The following is a 20,907-nucleotide window of genomic DNA, read 5'->3' on the forward strand; positions in this document are numbered from 1 at the left end:
AGTATAAAATCATAAAGGTTTTATATGCCTTTGAGTGACACAATATGTTACAGATTTCTCACTCAAAGATTGTGTATGAGATAATAGTTCTGCCTTATTGACTATAAGCGACCCGATACCGGATAAGCGGACGAAGATGGATGGATTATTGACTATAAGGTTTTAATCTGCACATACTGTTTAAGAATATAACAATAAAAGAGTCTCAGTTGTGATTAAATCATATCTTCTCACCCTGGACTGGAGCTACAGCCGGCTGAGCTTCGGCAGCTGGAATTGGGATCTCAGGCTGAACTGGAGCCTCTGGTTCTGTGGCTTCTGGCTGGACTGGTTCAGCTGGCTGGACTGGGTCAACTGGCTGGACTGGTTCAGCTTGCTGGACTGGGTCAACTGGCTGGACTGGATCCGGTTGAGGCTGCATCACTGGCTGCATTGGTGGATATGGGTGATATGGGTGATATGGGTGATATTGTGCGTAGAACGGGTGCATCGGCTGTGGTGGTTGCTGCTGATAAAGAGGCGGTGGAGCTCCGGGGTTGACGGGGTGAGCGGTCAGAACAGGAGCAGAGGGAGCTGAAATATAAAAATGTGTTTTAATATTTCAGAAGAAGAGGCTGAAAATATGGACAAATCCTTCTGGTCCAAACTTTAAGACAGGGTCTTCAATGTTTTAGGCCAAGGTCCCCTTAGCTGAAAGAGACACAGAGTAGGGCTCCCCTACTACAAATACTGTATAAAATTTAGCTGCATATTAAACTGGGCCGACTGGACGAAAATAAATGGATTTTAATATGTAATTTATGCATCCATGTTTTAATGTTAAACATACACGTGGAAGGCACAGTGAATCCTTATGAATCCTTAAGCTAAACTGAAACTACATTACTTACAGTATAGTAAGCTTATCTTCAATGTGTAAATTAATATTTTATTTTACAAATACTGTAGGGCAATTTATCGTTGCTATTAAAATGTTGGAGTCATATTAAAGTATATATTCAGACATGTTTAAAATTTTGAAAAAGAAACTTTCAAAACAAATATTTGTCCCCCCTGCACTAACTCTGAGGACCCATTAGGGGTCACAGACCCCCTGTTGAAGATCTGTTTTAAGGGATATTTTGACTATATTTAGAATATTTTCAGCGCTTTACCTTGCCGTCAAACAGCCCTTTACGACGGGGAACTGAAGCCGTTGTCTCTGCTCTCTTCAATGCCACCAGACTCCTTTTTTTTTACTTCGCAGAACACGGGAGTTGCTGGTTTACCACTGCGTCGATCGGCTAGTTTGTTTGAGTTAATGTGTGACTTTGGCGTTTGGTGTGGAAAGGGCTGTCTGACGGCAAGTAAAGTGTTGAAAATATTCTAAATATATCATCCACTTTAACTGATACTAATATTTTTAGGTTGTCATTTTTTTTTGGTGTCTAAAATGTGTTTAGCTGCTGCCCACGTCCATAGCAGTACTTTGCTTAGCTTCCGTGTTGGTACTCCTGCTGTCACGATATTGGGTTTCTGTTGTAGTTTTTCCTGTTTTATTTTGTAGTCTCTCTCTCTCTCTCTCTCTCTCTCTCTCTCTCTCTCTCTCTCTCTCTCTCTCCCCCCTGTTACGTTGTGTTTTACTTCCTGCCTTGTGTTTTCCCGCCTTTCTGATTGTCTGCCCCACCCTGATGTGTTTCACCTGTTCCTGAGCCCTCGTGTCACCTGTCCCTTGTTTCACCCTCGTTACCTTGTGTATTTAGTCTCTGTGCTGTCTTTGTCTCGTGTCGGTTCATTGTCTTCCCTTCCTGGTTTTCCCTGCATCGCTCCTTCCTGGTTGTTTTTTCCCCCTGTCATGTCTTCTGGTTTATCTTCGTTTGTGCCTGCCTGCCTGACTTCCTCAGGACACCTTATGTTGTAAGTTGTTTTTTGTTTAATAAATACCTCTACTCTGCATTTTTGGGTCCAAGCCTAGCATTCCTGATACCTGCCTGCTTCTCAAAAACTGGAGGTGTGCCAACCGCCATCTACTGTAGCTAACACACTAACTATGGAGAAGTAGCTCATACAACCACACTATAAAAGATATGAACTATCCTTTTAAAGGAATAGTTATTTACTGATATTACATCACTCATAGTTGACAGGACAACAGTGTAAATACCTGACATGGTCGGAGGAGGGTACGGGTTGTCCGTGACGACGTGATGAACTGGAAGAAAAATAGATTTTTGAAGCAGGTTGTCATCTCCAGAGTTATAAAACTGATGTGTATTTCCCCTGTATGATAACTTTGTTACTTACCGTACCAGCCAGGCGGGGAGGGGCAGTAGACTGGTGCAGGTCTGCAAGGGCCAACTGAAACAGATGAGGGTTGTTGGTTGTTACAATAAACATGTCCCTCCAGATAACTGCGTGAAAGATATTCTACTAATTATACGGTATATATTGTATATTTACTTTTGAATAGGTACTTTAAATGCATCATGAAAATAACAGGTGTTATACCTTCTTGTTCAGATTCTGAGACCTCTTCTTCTTTTTTGGTCTCTGGCTCTGTCAAAAAAAAATCACCCGATGGGGAAAAAAAAGAAGGAAAAAAATTATAATATTAATAATATGGATATGCATATTTTACCTTTTTTAACAGCTATTATATCTTAATGTGTGAGTATGTATGTGTTTGTTTGAGCAAAGTGAATGGGAACAGTTTTATGAGAGACAGGAAATTGCATTGTATGTGAACATGCAATGACAATAAAGTAATTCATTAATTCATTTATTTCATTCACCACCCAGGCTTCTCTGTGCTGGACCCCTCTCTCTCTCTCTCTCTCTCTCTCTCTCTCTCTCTCTTTCATTCCAGATGTTCTGGATCTTCATCCTGCAGGAGATTCAGCCTCTCTCTCCCCTGTGTGTTCATTTCTTTCTCCTGTCCGTGTGAATGATGTGCTCCAGTTTTGTGTCTTGTGTGTTTGTGCAGTCTGTCCTCTTCCAGGTCTCCATTGTGGAGACAAAACTTTTTGTCATCCTGATTGTCTATACTGTAATATTACTATGTGCGTCTATTCTATACACACAACACACTGTATATATCTTTATCGAGGGTCTGAGGACTGTACAGATTGTAAAGCACCTTGAGGTTTGTGATTTGTGATATTGGGCTATATAAATAAAATCTGACTTGACAACAGACGTCTTCACAAATGAATAGGTTAATATCTACAGTACAATACCTTTTAATGGATCTCATCACATGAATGAGTGTGAAGGTGACTTACCTTTTTTGGGAGTCTTGGTGGGAGTCTTCTCCACTCTCCTTGCTTTATTATTGTAATATAAAAAAAGAGACATCTCATTAATTTAAGTTATGACAACACTGTGACATAAATTTTGAAAAGGTGTCGTTGGAAAGGTAAAGTCGCATTTATTCATATGATCTTATTGAAGCTTTCTTTGCACGTTTCTTTCAGTTTAAGCTTAATTTAATGGAATACGTCAACATTTTTTGTGAAATGCCCTTCCTGCTGGAGAGTTAGACGAGAAGATTGATACCACTCTCGTTTCTGTACGATAAATATGAAGCTACAGCCAGTTAGCTTAGCTTAGCATTGCGACTGGAAACGGGGCAAAGCCTGGCTCTGTCCAGACTACAGGTACGTTACAAAAACTGCATCTCTACAGCTCACTAATTAATTTCATTAGGTTGGTCTGTCTGCTGGCTGTAGCATCATATTTAATGAACAGATAAGTAAACAAGGGTATTTCCCAAAATGTTGACTTTTTCCTTTAAACTCACTCCTAACCTACTGATTTACAGTAAGACCATTTCAGTCAGGAACACACTCGTCATAGATTTAACCACTAAAGCAACAAATACAGTTATGCTTGGCGCTGAGTGCCCTGCTATGCCCTGCTATGCCCTGCACTGCCCTGCTACGCCATGAACTACTACAACTACTATTTCTAGTCATACAGTTGTTCCATTATCTTTATTGTGACTATTATTGCCATTGTTCATATCACCGCCAGACACCGACTACCAAGAGCCTGGGTCTGTCCAGGGAGTTTTTCCTCGCCACTGTCGCACTAAATGCATGCTCTTGGGGGAATTACTGGAATGGTTGGGTCTTTGTAAATTATTGAGTGTGGTCTAGACCTACTCTATCTGTAAAATGTCTTGAGATAACTCTTGTTATGAATTGATACTATAAATAAAATTGAATTGAATTGAATTGATAGCTCCGCTCTTGATAATGCTCCCTGGACCAGCCAAGCAGCATGCTAAGCTGAAACAGGGAGCACCATGCAGAAACCAGGGCTGTTGTACTTGAGTCCGGATGCTTTTCTGTTGTCTCGGACTCGTTTCTGACTCGTTGGTGTTTGGACTCGGACTTGACTCGGACTTGGGCATTGGACTCGCCAAATATTCTAGTTGGTCTTGACAAAGGTCAGCACTAAATGCTTTCGTTCTAAAGTAAGTTCATGCATCACATAAAGTATGAACAGTTAAGTGAGTGGTCTTGAAGAGGATTCTTTTTTTTCTGTCTCGGTATTGACTGTCTCTAATTTGGACTCCTGACTTGGACTCAAACTTTTTTGAACTCGGCCTTGACATGGCTAAGCTTAATTATATGCCCATAGTAAGTGTAAGTACCTCTGAAAGGAGCAGGAAGTTTCCTGATCCGCCTGGTTTGTGGCTCCAGTTTTACAATTCTGGGCAGACCTGGATGCAACACTTGCACATCATTTAATTCATTTCATCACAATGAGAACTATTAAAAGGGATAACCTATTACACTTATTACGTTTACGAGACAAACAAGGTATAAAGATGGTATGTTTCAGTGTTCAGTTTTACCTTTCTTCATTGGCTTTTCATCAGTCTTTTCACCTTCACGCTCTTAAAATAAATAAATAAAACAGTTATTAAAATCACAAACAATACAAATAACCATAACCCTTTACTTGGCTATGCTGCACATTGCGCCATTAGAGTTATCACTAGCTTCATGTTATAGTCAGTTAAGGTGATTTTGAGGGGAGATGCCATCCCCTTTGTTAGCAAAATGACCAAAACACAGTCCCTTGTTAAAGGTGCCCTGCCACACAAAACCATTTTTACTTATTTTTTGAAATATGTTAGGTCCATATGTGTGTGTGTGTGTTATGTCGTGAATGTGAAAATGAACTGCTACCTCCTGTCAGCTCTAGCCACTGAAAAGAAATAAGCGGAGAAATCCGGCCAATTACAAAAGCCGGTCAGTCTGACGTGGTGTTGCCTGAGCTCATTACTATTCATGAGCTCGCCCAGTTGCACTGGGTAAAGGATGCTGATAGCCAGGCTCTCATTGGCTAGCTGTTAGCCAATCAGAGTCAAGCAGCTTAGCTCATTGAATAGTAATGAGAACTGGCACAAATCGAGCTGTGTCTTCCTTTCTATACCACGCTAGAATGGCTTGAAACAAGGTAACCAAGGCATTTTTTCCACAAAAAAATGTTACAGAGTCCATGGAAGAACTTTACCACAAAGTAATGAAAGTAATGAAATACGTGTGGCAGGGCACCTTTAACCTGCCATCACCCTGATTTCACATTTTAGAGGGTTAGAGATTTCCTGAATTCTGCCTCTAATGTAGTATTTATTCGCAATCTGGCCTCCAACCTGCTTCGTCAATCAATGTTTAGTTTTATCTTATAGAATAACACTAAACATCAACTTTGTTATCATACATTCGCTTCATAGGTTTTTGGACGTAAAGAGCTGAGAAGTTTTGTGTGGTGACTTCAATGGGAATCTCTTTAGTCAAAACTTTAAATTGTTATCCGTACCTTTTTTCCTTCGTACAGCTGAAACTCTTCTTGGAGCATCTGAAGACACAAACATGAGATAATGATCACTTAAAGCTGGAGAACTGGAAGATTAAACAGAAGTACATCTGCAGCGGCAGAACTCAAACAAAAAAGCATATGAGTCTAAAGTTTCCCTACTTCTTTGAAACTAAATGCAAGTTGTTTTTGTGAAGACGATAAATGAACATAGTGGAGTATCTCCAACCTTTTTTCTCTGCAGTCTCAGTGGCTGACTCTGTGGCCTTTGCAGAGTGCATACAGGGACACACTGAAACCACAACGCATACAGGTGAAGTTACAGTGTATCCTTACATTTAAATGTGGTACAACCGCTGTAATAATCTCCGCTCTCTGACCTGTGGGTTCAGTCTTTGGTGCTTCTTCCGCAGGTTCAGGCACAGGCTTGATCACATCCACCGTCGCCTTCTCGTCGTCGTCTTCGTCGTACTCCTCCTCTTTTTTATCTTCAGGCTCGTCTACAGTTTTCTTCAGTTCAGCTGTTGGCGCTTCATCTTCCCCCTCATCCTCCTCTTCCTCTTCAAGAGCAGCAGGCTGACTGGTGACTGAGGGGGAAAGCAGCACCATTTAGGTTTTCATTTGTGATGTGACTGATTACATTCTTGTAGTGGTTTCTTTTGTGTGTCCTTTTCCACCCCCTACTGGTGATTGTAAGTAGCTGCACTAAAGAGGAAGTGAGGTAACAGTTAATGAGAATAGGAGTAGGAAGTAATGTTTAGGAAGTTCCTTTTTCCCATGGCTTCATAGTGGGAGCATCACAGTGTACGAATCCGCTTAATCCTGTGCCTTAAAGTCCACCAACCGGCTTCATCCGTAAGTTATCCACTATTTACAGTTATATTAACATGTTTATGTTAATATTTATTTGGTTTGAGTACAGTATGTTTGAGGATGTTTAGTTTATTGTCAACTACATATGGATGCATTCAATCATTGGTCGTTAAAGCATTGGTGCTTGTGTAAATGATATTTACAGATTACAATACATCATTTTAAGCACCTGTTTATGTTGATTTATATCAGTAATTCTCTACTAATGTACGAGAGATATTTGGTACTTGCAAAGATACTTACTGTGTTGTTCTTTTTCGCAGTTTTTCAAAAAAGTGATATTTTCCTTAATGAAATCCTGCCAAACACAACAACCTGCCTGTTCCTTGGAGAATATAATGCTGGAGAATATAATGTTAAGCTAGCTGTATAGCTGATGAATATGTTGCCTGCAACAACCTTTTAGTGAGGACAGCGTAATATTGTTATAGACTTGTGAATGGACAACAGTGAAGGTTTAGTTTGACATGTTGACATGTGTGGTTTGTACTTATTTGTCATATGACACTAATCTGGGGTTTACTGTTCACATGTTCATCCTTCTCTTCAAACGGGACAAGCTGCTGCAGGTTCAGTTAATTGAAGACAAATCTAAAATATGTGTGAAGTGCAACAAAAAGTTTTAAAGTGCTGCACATTATCACATATCAGGAAGGTGTTGGATGAGAAAAACAGCAATGAAAAAAGATCTGATGGCCTTTAGATAATACATTTGGTGTAACAGAATAGTGTAATAGTTTGTATTCTGTTCGTAATAAATGTAAATGTATATGCAATATACATATGAAGGATAAATTACAGCAGTGCGGTGAAAAAAACACCTAGCATTACAATTAAGAAAAACATATGCAATTATTGCAATTATGTTGGCTTATATTTCATTTTATTGTATTTATTTGCACTAATTTGATTGTTTTGTCCAATAAGCTGCATTGGCTTGAGCCCCCCTAAAAAGGGTCTAAAATCGCCAATGAAGTAAAGTAAAGAAACCTCAGAGATGTAATTTGCTAAATAAGTTATGTGTGAAACTAGAGAGACTTCGCAATAGTTTTTTTTACAAAAGGTGTTATGCATGACAGTGCATGAAACGGACAGGACCACACAAGAATGGTGTTTGACTTAAAGGGCAACTATTTAATTGTGTACAACTATGTAATTCTATTTTGTCCTAGAACATGTTTACATGCTTTAATGTTAAAAAAAACTCCCCGTTTGCTCTGATTGGCCAGCGCGCCTCCTGGAATGTCCAAAGCCCTCCGCTCCGTGTTTCACTAGTTGAAGCTAGAGTTACTGCAACGGAGTATATAGCAGGACTTTGTACCGTGAAAAATCACCAATAAAGGCTTCTAAACCAAATATTACACAACCGGACATGTCCCAGCAGTAATGCAGAAATGCAGCAGAAATGACCAGCATTGGCCGAGATTACAGCTATGTCGCGTTAGCATGTAGCTACTTAATAGTTAGCAGTATGCTAACGTTAGATTGTAGTGGAACAAAGCAGCACTTTCTACCGTCAAAAATCACAGATACTGACTTCTGAACCAAAAACTACCCAATCGGACGTTTCAGCAGTAATGCAACCCGAAACTGGGGAGAATTTAACAACATTGGCAGCCAAGATGACATTGTTTATTGCCGTTAGCCATATTGCTACTTTAGTTAGCAGTTGACACTAAAAGAATATAGAAGCAATTTCTACCGTCACAAATAAAGGCTTTTAAACCAAATACTACTAACAGAAAATGTTTCAGGACTAATGTGACCCGGAATTGGGGAGAATTTAATGACACTGGCAGCCAAGGTGCCATTGTTTACTGCCGTTAGCATGTAGTTACATGGGACAATGTTAACACCGCAGTGGCTTAAATAAAAAAAAAAAAAACACTCCAGTCCTGCCTACTTGGAGCAGATGACCAATCATAGCAGGCCGGCTTAGAGTTGCGTAAGACTTAGCCGAGAGTAGAAAAAACTGTTGAAACCGGAGTGTTCAGAATAGTTGGAAATCTGAAAGTTTTAGTTCACAGGGATTTGTCTAAAATACGTTTACCTCATTATTTGAAAGTTTTGGCCACGTTTAACATGAAAATCCAACATTATAACCAGGGTTCAAAATTAACTTTTTCGTCCACCAGCCAAATGGCTAGTGAATGTTCAAATTTTACCAGTCACTCAAAGGATTACCATTGTTTTTTGGCTGGTGAGTGAAGCAAATCTACCAGCCAATTGCATATTTTACCAGCATTTGGCTGGTAAATGGTGCTAATTTTGAACCCTGATTATAACATTATAGATATGACAGAAAACACAGAAAAGCATAATATGTGACCTTTAAATGTATGTAGCAAATACTTTTTTTGTTTTGTAACAACTGTTTTGCTGCTATTATATAAGAAATTGTGTCAATTGTACTATTATTAGTAGCTTCATATTTCCTTTAAAAACACTGAATATTTAATGTACACACTTAACTTCAGCTAAAATGATGCACTGCCTACCTTAACAGTTTTCAAAAAAGAGAAACAGTTTTATGACGTGACAAATGAGTTCTGATAAGCTTGTGGTGTTGAGCAGTGTGTAAAACACAGCAGGTATAATGGATGTGTGACACCCACCAAATGTATAATGGATGTGTGACACCCACCAACTGTTTCTGCTTCAGCCTCTTCAGTCTTATCTTCATCAGCAGCCTGTTTGATGTCCTCGTCCTCGTCCTCGTCCTCGTCGGTGTCTGCCTCAGTCTTTACTGCCTCCTCCTGGACAGTGAACGCTGCTGCAGTGGTAGCTACAAACACACAGTGTAGTATAATTACACAGCCTGTGTACAAAAATGACTTTTACATTAATTGAGATATACTGGGCAACATTTTGGGATAGGAACGTTAGAGATCTAGAGTGATGTTACAAGGAAAAGACAACTAAATCAAAAGATTGAAATGCACCACAGCAATAAAATGTATTTCTTTCTTTATACATTTTTAAGTCAGATTTATCCTGAAGAAATAGTTATTATGAGTTACTATTACTAGCATTATAATATTATTGCTGATGTATTTCCATCTGATGTATAAAAAAAAAAAGGCACCATAAAATAGAATAAAAAGACATATATATCTTATAAAATTGATAGATAATAAATATGTACAAAATAGTACACCAATCATCCACATCTACTTTTCTCCTTTTTATATTTTTTGCTTTGATATATCATGAATATACTGTAAGTATAATTCAACTGTTGACATTATCTTTTAAAAGTATTTTTTTAACATCCAGGCCAGGGGACTGCAAATGAAAAATAGCTTTTTGGCTAATTCTGGCATTTATAACCTAAACATAATTATGTGTTTTATTAATTTGCACTGTCCCCTTCTTATATAAACTGAATGAAATTGAATTGACATTATCATATTATATTATTATAATTTAAATGTACACCTGCTGCCAGACCAATCAGAAACAAGCATTTTTCTCTGGCTGTGGAGTCCTGTAATATAAGTCAAAATGAAAGTTATCAATAATGCTTGACTATACCTGCTAGCAAGACGTCGTCAACGTCATCATCATCATCCTCTTTATCTTCATCATCTTCATCATCGTCTTCTTCATCCTCACTAGGTAAGGACTCTGATGTGACTTCATCATCATCATCATCATCATCATCATCATCTTTTACCGCGTCAACAACCGTTTCTTTTTCTTCTTCCTGATCGAAGGTGAGCTCAAACGAGCTGGTGTCAATAACGCCATCATCTTCATCGTCGTCATCGTCGGTTGAGTCATAGGAGATGTCACTGCTGAAGACCGTCTCTTCATCAGTTTCAAGAGCAATGTCGTCGTCATCATCTTCATCGCCTAAGACTCCGCTGTCTGTACTCTCAAAGGAAGAAGCGTTGACTTCCTCCTCCTCCTCCACTTTGTCGTCGTCGTCATGGATGTCTTCTTCAATGACATCATCGGGTTTGTCATCTTCATCGTCGAGGTCTGCGAGGACGTCTTTGTCGAGTTTGAGTTCTTCGTCTTTCAGGTCACTGTCGTCCTCGTCGTCTTCATCGTCTGCAAAGTGATCAGAGGAGGCAACGGAGATGTCCTCGTCTGATTGGTCCAGACCATCATCATCATCATCATCCTCCTCATCAGTCTCTTCGGCAACTTTGACGTCTTCGTCCAGGTGTTCATCGTCGTCGTCCTCGACAAAAGGTAAAGCAGAAAGATCTTCCTCCTCAGCAAGTTTGTGATCTTCCTCCTCTTCGTCGTCCTCACTTCCAGCAGGAAGAGGAGGAAGATCAAGCTCCAGGTCGTCGTCGCTGTCTTCTGCAACAACGCCGTCGCTGTCGGACGTCTCGACACCCTCCGCTAATCTGTCGTCTTCATCGTCGTCATCGTCCTTCTCTTTCTCCTCCTCCTCGCTGGAAAGGAGTGCAGATTCACTGACTTCTGAGGAGTCAATGACTGCGTCGTTACTGGTGTCGTCGTCTTCGTCTTCGTCTGTTTCATCTTCGTCGTCTTTGTCTTTTTCGTCATCTCCATCGTCACTGTCTATGACGTCAACAGGTGCGTCCGACTCAGAATCAGGAGACACCGCCGACTCTTCATCCTCAGAAGTGGAGATAGGTTCAGGAGAAACTTCATCATCATCCTTGGCATCTCCATCCTCGGGCTCAGACTCTACTGCATCATCTTCATCATCATCATCCTCGGCATCAGCGGCTGCAGGCTCAGTCTCTTCTACATCATCTTCGTCAGCAGCAGCATCTGCCTTCTCTTCTTCCTCCTCATCATCACCATCCTCAGTATCAGCGGCTGCAGGCTCAGGCTCTACTGCATCATCTTCATCAGCAGCATCTTCCTTCTCTTCATCATCATCATCATCATCATCATCATCATCATCATCATCATCATCATCATCCTCGGCATCAGCGGCTGCAGGCTCAGACTCTACTGCATCATCTTCATCATCATCATCATCCTCGGCATCAGCGGCGGCAGGTTCGGTCTCTTCTACATCATCTTCGTCAGCAGCATCTGCCTTCTCTTCTTCTTCCTCATTATCATCATCATCATCCTCAGCATCAGCGGCTGCAGGCTCAGACTCTACTGCATCATCTTCATCATCATCATCATCCTCGGCATCAGCGGCGGCAGGTTCGGTCTCTTCTACATCATCTTCGTCAGCAGCATCTGCCTTCTCTTCTTCTTCCTCATTATCATCATCATCATCCTCAGCATCAGCGGCTGCAGGCTCAGACTCTACTGCATCATCTTCATCAGCAGCATCTGCCTTCTCTTCATCATCATCATCATCCTCGGCATCAGCGGCTGCAGGCTCAGACTCTACTGCATCATCTTCATCAGCAGCATCTGCCTCCTCTTCTTCCTCCTCATCATCATCATCTTTGTCACCCTCTTCTTCTGCTGCTTCCTCTTTCACTTCTTCTTCATCATCATCTTCATCAATCTCAGCTGCAGCTGCTTCAGGTTTCTTCTCCTCTTCTTCGTCTTCATCCTCATCTCGCGCCACCTCTGCAGCTACCTTCACCTGCTCATCCTCCTCTTCATCAGCAGCTGCTTCAAGTCCTTCTCCCTCCTGCTCTTCCTCTCTTTGTCCTTCTTCCTCTCCCTTCTCCTCCTCTGCTGCCACAGCTTCTGCCCCCTCCTCTTCTTCTTCCTCCTCTTCTTCCTCCACCTCCTTATCCGCAGTTTCTGCCCCCTCCTCTTCTTCCTCCTCTTCTTCCTCCACCTCCTTATCCGCAGTTTCTGCCCCCTCCTCTTCTTCTTCCTCCTCTTCTTCCTCCACCTCCTTATCCGCAGTTTCTGCCTCCTCCTCTTCTTCTTCCTCCACCTCCTTATCCGCAGTTTCTGCCCCCTCCTCTTCTTCCTCCTCTTCCGCTGCCACAGTTTCTGCCTCCTCCTCTTCTTCTTCCTCCTCATCCACAGCTTCTGCCCCCTCCTCCTCTTCTTCCTCCTCCTCCTCCTCCTCATCCGCAGCTTCTGCCCCCTCCTCTTCTTCCTCCTCCTCTTCCTCCTCTTCATCCATGGCTTCTGCTCCCTCCTCTTCTTCTTCTTCTTCTTCTTCTTCTTCTTCTTCTTCTTCTTCTTCTTCTTCCTCCTCTTCCACTCCTTCCAACTCCTCTCCTTCAGCTTCCTCCTCCTCATAATATTTTTCATATGCCTCATTGTACTCCTCTTCATAATCCTCTTCATACTCCTCTTCATACTCTTCCTCCTCTAGTTCTTCGTCCTCCTCTTCCTCGCCAATAGCCTCCACTTCATCTCCCTCTTCTCCCTCCTCCTCTCCCACCTCTTCTTCTTCCTCCTCCTCTCCCACCTCTTCTTCTAACTCCTCCACAACTTCAATCACTGGTGGTATCGCCTTTGCTTGCATCCCTACAACTGTATGAAACATGTTAATGTTATTCTAATTATCAGTGTAATTATGTTCTTTTATAACATAAACATCAAACAAATCAATAAAACTGTTGCACACTTTCTTGGGGTTCATACAACCCTGAGAGATACTTCACTTTTACTCTCACAACTGTCCCCTGTACTACAAATTACCCTGAAGTGGGGACATGAATGAGCACCTTAAAGCGTAACTCTCGCCAAAATGCAACCTAGGGTCTTTTTGTGAATGTACCCGAGTCAAACTCTAGTTTAAAAGCATATTTAGGACGGAAGCGCCAATTTTAAGATGTACCGTATTTTCGTTTTTCGGTCAAATGGCCTTTTGAATGGGAGTGCTAGAAGCACTTTTATGCTAGCCTCAAAATAGCTATTTTTAAAACACTAAGAAGGCTTGACACAACATGAAACTTTGCTCAAATATCAACATTGTAAGCAATGAATTAATAATTACTGAACTAATAAATATGCAACAGTTGTGGAATAACTCCAACCAAAAGTGTATTGTACAGCATAGGCTATGAGAGGCCATTTAGGCCATATATCAAGAATGCATGCACATACTCCACTTTTACCTCACACACACACACACATGCATCACGTAACTTTTTCTCCAACAAAGTTGTCTGTGTGCAAGTTAAAAAAGTTGTCTTTGTGCAAGCTAAAAAGAAAGTGTGTGCAAGCTGAACTCTGCTATTTCCTCATTGTTCCCCATGCCAACAGAAAATAAGGACATTTATAAGCCTTCCAAGAACATATAATTCTCTAGCATTGGGAGTATGCTGGAGCATGACCAATATTACCCTGTTCAGGTTCTCATTTGACATAGTTGTATATTCAAGGGGTTGAATGCCAAGGTATTGTTGGTGTTTGTACAAAGTATGACAGCTTAAGCCAAGGCGTGATGCCATTCTTTGTCAGTTCATGCCAATAGCCAGACAATGACTGATCTGTTGTGCAGTGATTCTGTACTGTGGGGCGGCCTCTACTCTCAGTCATAACTGTAGGTTATGACTGAGCATAAACCAATAGGAAATAAGGACTGTAGATAAAAAGTGAAAATAATATATTAGCCTACATTACACTTAGCTGATGCTTTATCTAAAGCAACTCTCATTCACACACACGTATGGGGCAGTGTCAGGAGCAATTTATGGTTCAATGTCTTCCCTAGGGACAATTTGAAATGTAGATTACAGGGGGCTGGGAGTGAACCACCTTCATTTGCATATTAGCTTGCACACACTTCTTTTTAGTTCACACACAGATAACGTAATAGCTTGCACTGAGACATCTTTATAGCTTGCACACAGACATGTTGGGAGAAAAAGTAGTGTGTGCAAGGTGAAAGTGGTGTATGTGCATGCTTTTTATGCGTGTGCGAGAAATAGTGGTGTATGTTCATGCTTTTTGTGTGTGTGTGTGTGTGTGTGTGTGTGTGTGTGTGTGTGTGTGTGTGTGAGAAAAAGTGGAGTATGTGCATGCATTCTTGATAAATGGCCTAAACGTCACCTCATAATTGTTCATCTGGCGCATACACCAAAACGTTCCTAAGCTTCTGGGTTTACTTTCTTGAGATGCGGCCCACTGAATATGCACAGTAGTTTTTTCACAATTGCTTAACATGGGTGCCGAAAAGGAGTCAGGCAGCACTTGCCCGGTGCGCAGTCAATCGCGTCAGCAGCCAGTGTAAACCCGAGTGATGAGATGAAAACTCCCTATAAAGCTCTGTAAAGCTCTGCAAAGCCAAGGGGAGCTGCAGATTCTGGTGAAGTAATCTCCAAAGTGTAATAGCTTAGTTCGTGAAGTTAGCTTTGAAAAGAAAATGAGCATCCAATCTACCTATTACAGGTAAAAAAATAAATAAAAATTAAAACAAGCTACATACCTTTACTTCGGGAGGGTAGAAATTCTCCTAGAACACAGAAACGGAAATCAGCAACATAACTACAGATTAAACTGGATCAAACATGTCACTGTTTGGATGCCAATACACATAAAGTAAAGGTCAGTTTTAGAAGATTAGTAGCTCTGTGGAAGCAGTTATCATTTGAAGTTAGTGAAAAACAGACAAGCTTCTTTTAAGAAAAGTTATCGGGGCAGAAAAATAATAAACAACACATACCTTTGACTATTGAATTACTGCCTCCATTACTGTTAAAAGGGTGGGGGACAGGATTGATTATATCCATCTAGAGTTAATCCACACGTTCGTAAAAAAATAGTAATCATAAAATACCTTTTGCTTTTTTAATCTTCACCTCCATATTCTCTTTCTCCTCTTCCTCCAACCATCTTGAATCTTTAAGATGGTTTAATACATAAAGTCAGCTTGAGACTCCATAATAACAATCCTTTCAGTCCCAAGTTTGATTTATTTTTATGTCTATGAAAGTAGAACGTTCCTGCAGTAGCATCATTATCCATCTTAAAGATCCCACATCATGCTCATTTTCAGGTTCATACTTGTGTTTTGGGTTTCTGCAAGAATATGTGTACATCCTTTAATGTTCACTAAACTTAATAATTATATACTTATTTTCTATTTTTTTTCTCTTTTTTCTTTCTTTACATTTCTTATACTGTCTGTCTAAATATACCTGTATTCACCCTCTGTCTGAAACGCTCCGTTTTAGTGTCTGTCTCTTTAAGACCCCCCTCCCAGTTTGCTCTGATTGGTCAGCATTTCCGGGTCTTTCGCATCTGTGCTCTCTGCGTCTTTGCACCGTCGATGCAGCCGGGGAATGACTGTAACAGCACTGCAGCGGCTTCCTGCCTATATATAGTATAGTTGTAACATTGCAAATGTACGGAAGTCCTTACGGCTCATTTAAAGGCACAATTTCTGAATACGGACTGTGTGCATTTCTCTGTGGATTGAGCGGTTTGATGCTTTCACAGTATGTATGTAGCACCTCGACATGCTTCATAATAGAAAAAACAGGAAATCTCACTTTCTATAATATGGGACCTTTAAGAATGTTCATCCATGAATTGAATGTACAAATAAACTAAACTAAACTTAAAGGAGCAGTGTGTAGGATTTAGTGGCATCTAGCGATGAGGTTGCAGATTGCAACCAGCTGAATACGCAAAAGAGCCAGAGTTTGGTTTGTCCGCTCTGGGCTAATGTAGAAAGATGGTGGCGCAACATAGTGGCGTTATTATGAATTTCTTGGCAAGACCCAACCTGCTTAGCAACTTAGTGGTTGGGCAGATGGTTGAGTTTAGGCATTGACCGGTTGGTCAGGGGACAGGACCTGAACGTGCCAGCATAGATGCCTGGCCAATCCTAACCCTTAAATGCTACGCAGGGCGTGTCTTGCCAAGGAAAGCAGTGGGATTCATAACAAAGCAACATGGCGGGGTCTGTAGTAGAAGACCCGCTCCCTATGTAGATATGAAAAACTCATTCTAAGCTAACAAAATGAACAATGCTTATTTTCAGGTGATTATACACTAACGAAAACACGATTCTTAATTATGAATTTTATATTCCATTTCTGCCAATCAATCCCTCTAAATCCTACACACTGCTCCTTTAAAACAGCAGTATGGCTTCATGAGCTGTTTTTATGCGTATAAAGAACAGCACGTGTAATGCATTGCAGCATGAAGAAGACATTCATAGCAGCGAGCAAGGCTTTTTCATCTCTTTATCTGCAGCAGAAAGATAACTGCAACAGGAAATACATAAAAAATTGCTTCAATACAAACCTTTTTTTCTCACTGCAGATAGAGTTACTAGGAGAGAGGAGAGGAGAATGAGTAAAAGCACTGTAATGTCATCATTTAATCAAACCATGTAATAGCTCAGCTTTTTGTAGCTTTATTGGATGTTTGTTGTTGAGATTGCCTGTACCTTCGTCGTCTTCAGGAGCAACCAGGTTGGCAACAAAGCTTAAAATCGCACTCATCACGTTTGTCGATTCGTCCATGACATCGTTCACCACCTTCATGGGGTCTGAGCCGATCTTGGTGAGGCCTCCTGGTGGAGCAGGGACACGGATACACTCATTCAGTTACTCAATCTAGTCTGATTTGAAGTTGTTTTCCTTGTTCTTTTTGACCAAGCCAAACATATCCAATTCTGAACTTTTACTCATACATTTCCTCAATGCAGATATCCCTCTGCATTGAGGAATTGTCAGAAAACATAGAGTGAATGGTTAAACTGTGGTGGGGTTACAGGAGCTGAACTTCTGGATTTCAGGAATTGATCAATATTCTATTAGCACCAGGCTTCACCCATCGTCCAGTTTAACCACATCAAAAGGCCTTCTACATTATTGCTGTGCAAAAAGCATTTCAAAAGATCACGTTGATCCTCTTTCATCAACTTTTTACTCATGGGTTCTAATCATGCTTTTAAACGTATGAGAATATTGGTTTTTCTCATCACATTTAAGTTTTAATGTCACTTCTACAGTGGGGATTTTGGCTTCAAGTTAAACAGACTGAGTCTCCCAGTAGTTGTGTATGTATGTATGAACTTGTTTCCAAGACAGTTTGATGAAGGAGGACCGGGGTTTCCAGCGCAAACACTTTTGAAACATGGTTCATTTTGAATCAGGGTAGTTGAACAGATCTAAATCATTGTAGACACAAGTTGGTGAAAAAGGAAAGAAACTAAATATTTTTTCTTCTTATTTAGACATTATGTAATGCATAGTATCTCTGTATCAAGTGCATTTGTTCATTAATGAACCTAAACTAGGTTGTCCACAGATAAGAATTTAGCATGTTTCATAATTTACCAAGCCCTGAATGCAACAAGATCTACACAAAAAGCAAACAGAGAAATATAGAAAAAAAAATACTTATCGTTCTTTTACTGGTCAGCTGAAGAACTGGCTTATTGACCAGATGTGCACATTAGACTGCTGACTGCCTGTTGACTTTTGCTGCCTGCCTGCAGATATGTTTTGTCATGTTGCTTGTCCTATGATGATGCAACATGACATCATGACTTCGCGTAAACATACACGCCACTGTTACCTGTACGCATTTTGAGCTATCCGCGTGTATGTCTACACTGTATACAGCGGACGGCAGTCTGCAACGTCACAGCGTAAACATACACGCCACTTTCTAAAGCCACGTGGAGTGTTATCGCGAGGCTAGGTGTTATCGTGAAGCTACGGTTGGGTTTAGAAAAAGAAGAACGGGGTTGGGTTTAGGAAACGTGACACACGGCTTGGGTTTAGGAAAAGAATAACCGGCTGGGTTTGGGAAAAAAACAAACGTGGAAACGAAATGTCACACGTGGGACACAAAGGAAATGTGACGCGGGACACGATCCCCGCTCTCCTGTGTTTTATCCATCCTCCACCACGACCAACCTCCCTACGCAGATTTTCGCCCTTTCATACTACTCGCTACGGCGTCAATTCACACGCAATTGCAAGGTAATGTAAGTCAATGGAGGCCAAACAGCGTTGATAAACACACTAAAAAGTGAGTATGCGTCTTGATAACACGCTAATAATGCATACGAATTGGCATGTCATACATACATTTTTCCGACAAGACATCTTCACGGACGGCTTTGGTAAGTCAAGCTCACCTGAAGCAAATATTCTAAATGTTTTTATTTATTTCCTGGTTGGAATCAAAATGTTGGTTTTTCACGTATTTAAACCTTTTTTTTTCTCTCTCTTTACACACAATAGAGGCGACATACAAAATAGGAGACAAACATGCTAAAGAAAAAATACACATCCTAAATATTTCTACTACACAAACTAAACTCCATTCATCACATCATGTATCTGATTAAAATGCTCAGTCAGAATCAGACAGAGATGCAGAAATAAAGCCGCTGGTACTGTGCTCAGTGAAGGACCTTCTAACATTGATAGCTAATATTAGCATTCAATGTTAGGTAATTAGTAGTTTTTAGAACAAAAGCTTCTGGTCTGAGGTGTTAGTAGCATATAAGGTGCCTTGCCTCTACGGCCTGAATCCTTTAAAACTTTCCTGACGAGAGGAGGTGGGCGACCTGGTTGGATGAGAAACACAGCGGCAATAAGCAAAGAACTTTAGCACAGAGTGGTGAAGCAGAAAGAGGAGAGGGGAGGGGCAGAGGGAGGGAAATGAAAGTGTTTCTGTGATGGCATGATGACTATTAACCCTTGTGTTGTCCTCGGGTCAAATGTGACCCGTTTTAAACTTTATTTCTATCAGATATGTAGGTTTCTTTCAACCAAAATGCCCAAAAATAACTTGGACGCATGGATGCATGTTGTATGGAACCCATACAAAGTTCTTCACAGGTAAAATTCGTTCATTGAATATTGGGTGTTTTATTCAATTTATAGCATTTGAAAAAAAAGTTTAAAAAAAAAACCCTCTGATCTTGGCTATCAGTCAGAATAATTAAAAAAAAATTAAGGTATAATGTCACATACATTAAGTTTATTGACCATGAATTTTTTTTTTTAAAACGTTGAAAAAAGTGAAAAGTTCATTTTCAATTTTTACCCGGAAAGACAACAAGTTCATGGTCAACAGGAAGACAACACAAGGGTTAAGATGAAACATAAGAGACTACTGCCTGTGACATTATAACCAAACATGAAATGTAATTACTACTGTCAGAAAGAACAAAAGATGTTGATATTTCTGTTAGGGCTGCACAACATATCAGTGTTTTTGTAATTTTTTTTATCGTCATTGCAATATAAATGAATAGTTTTGAATGAATAGTTTTATTTCAAACAACATACAAAAAAATAAATAAATAAACAAGATACTTAAAAAGCAAGACACAAAGTATTTCAATTTAAAAAATAAAAATAAGCAAAATAAATGAATATTCTTAAATAAAATTCTCTTTTCTGAGAAGCAACATGCTTTTCTGGTCCTATGCCCTTTTTGAAATGCCCATACCCTTCTCAAAGTGTTTTCAATCTATTGTTTTTAAATAAACAACCATACAACCCTTTAACTGAAAATCTCATCAAAATAAAAATAAAAACGTTTGCAGATCAATTAATCGGTCAAGTTACTATTCCATGATTTTCTTAATTAAATAATTTGTCCATGTACCATCCTTAAGCTACTGTCCATCCGGTATATTTATCAAGCACAATTAGCTTCTAAATAGATCAGAACAGAACTGAAACAAGTTCGTACAAAATTATACACTACCCATCAATAATTTGAACATCTCTACTCATGGGTTACAACCTCCCTCCTCTTTACTGTACCTTTCTAGAATTACTTTTTGTCATGGTTGCGATTTTCTGTTATAGTTTTTCCTGTTTTATTGTGCTAATTCATTCCCCGTTTCCTTGTTGTTTACTGTCTCTTGTGTTCTCTGTTGCATTAACCCTGTTTTCATCCTTGTGTATGTTTTATGTTTCAGTTTCCTGTTTTATTTTGTAGTCTGTTTCTCCTATGTCATGTCTTGTTTTACTTCCTGCCTTGTGTATTCCCGCCTTTGTGATTGTCTGCCCCACCCTGATGTGTTTCACCTGTTCCTGAGCCCTCGTGTCACCTGTCCCTTGTTTCACCCTTGTTACCTTGTGTATTTAGTCTCTGTGCTATCTTTATCTGTTGTCAGATCATTGTAAGTGTAAGTCTATCCCCTTTGTCTCGGTGCACAAGTTTATTTTTGGATGCCTGGTCTTTTGGTTCTTCAACGGTTTTTGGTACCATTTTTGCCTGCCTATTTCAGGACTCCTTTTGTTGTATCGCTTTTTATTTTATTAAATCCTCAAGCTCACCACTGTCCTGTTGTCTCTGCATTTTTGGGTCCACCATTTCCCTAATCGTAACACTTTTTTGTATTTCTTTTTAAACTATGACATTTTTACT

General features: G+C 40.1%; 1 protein-coding gene across 11 annotated transcripts in view; it reads right to left on the minus strand.

Annotated features, from left to right (window-relative positions):
* Positions 1-20,907, minus strand: part of LOC116061847 (serine-aspartate repeat-containing protein I-like) — a 44,912-nt gene that overhangs the window by 13,656 nt on the left and 10,349 nt on the right. For 4 of the 11 annotated variants that reach the window (XM_035995250.1, XM_035995256.1, XM_035995249.1 and 1 more), the window contains exons 3-20: positions 19,037-19,087; positions 16,949-17,074; positions 16,804-16,830; positions 15,326-15,388; positions 14,975-15,001; positions 11,651-13,074; positions 10,216-11,551; positions 9,326-9,466; positions 6,189-6,395; positions 6,038-6,100; positions 5,812-5,850; positions 4,841-4,882; positions 4,637-4,705; positions 3,261-3,302; positions 2,488-2,535; positions 2,284-2,337; positions 2,144-2,191; positions 235-573 (exon numbers count right to left, since the gene is read on the minus strand). In XM_035995250.1, the coding sequence (XP_035851143.1) occupies positions 235-573; positions 2,144-2,191; positions 2,284-2,337; positions 2,488-2,535; positions 3,261-3,302; positions 4,637-4,705; positions 4,841-4,882; positions 5,812-5,850; positions 6,038-6,100; positions 6,189-6,395; positions 9,326-9,466; positions 10,216-11,551; positions 11,651-13,074; positions 14,975-15,001; positions 15,326-15,388; positions 16,804-16,830; positions 16,949-17,074; positions 19,037-19,087 (4,146 nt within the window). Of the gene's footprint in view, positions 1-234; positions 574-2,143; positions 2,192-2,283; positions 2,338-2,487; positions 2,536-3,260; positions 3,303-4,636; positions 4,706-4,840; positions 4,883-5,811; positions 5,851-6,037; positions 6,101-6,188; positions 6,396-9,325; positions 9,467-10,215; positions 11,552-11,650; positions 13,075-14,974; positions 15,004-15,325; positions 15,389-16,803; positions 16,831-16,948; positions 17,075-19,036; positions 19,091-20,907 lie in introns of those variants that run through there. The other 7 variants (XM_035995255.1, XM_035995257.1, XM_035995253.1 and 4 more) reach the window with 7 other exon arrangements.

Source organism: Sander lucioperca, chromosome 19, assembly GCF_008315115.2.
Source record: "Sander lucioperca isolate FBNREF2018 chromosome 19, SLUC_FBN_1.2, whole genome shotgun sequence".
NCBI classification, from domain to species: Eukaryota; Metazoa; Chordata; class Actinopteri; order Perciformes; family Percidae; genus Sander; species Sander lucioperca.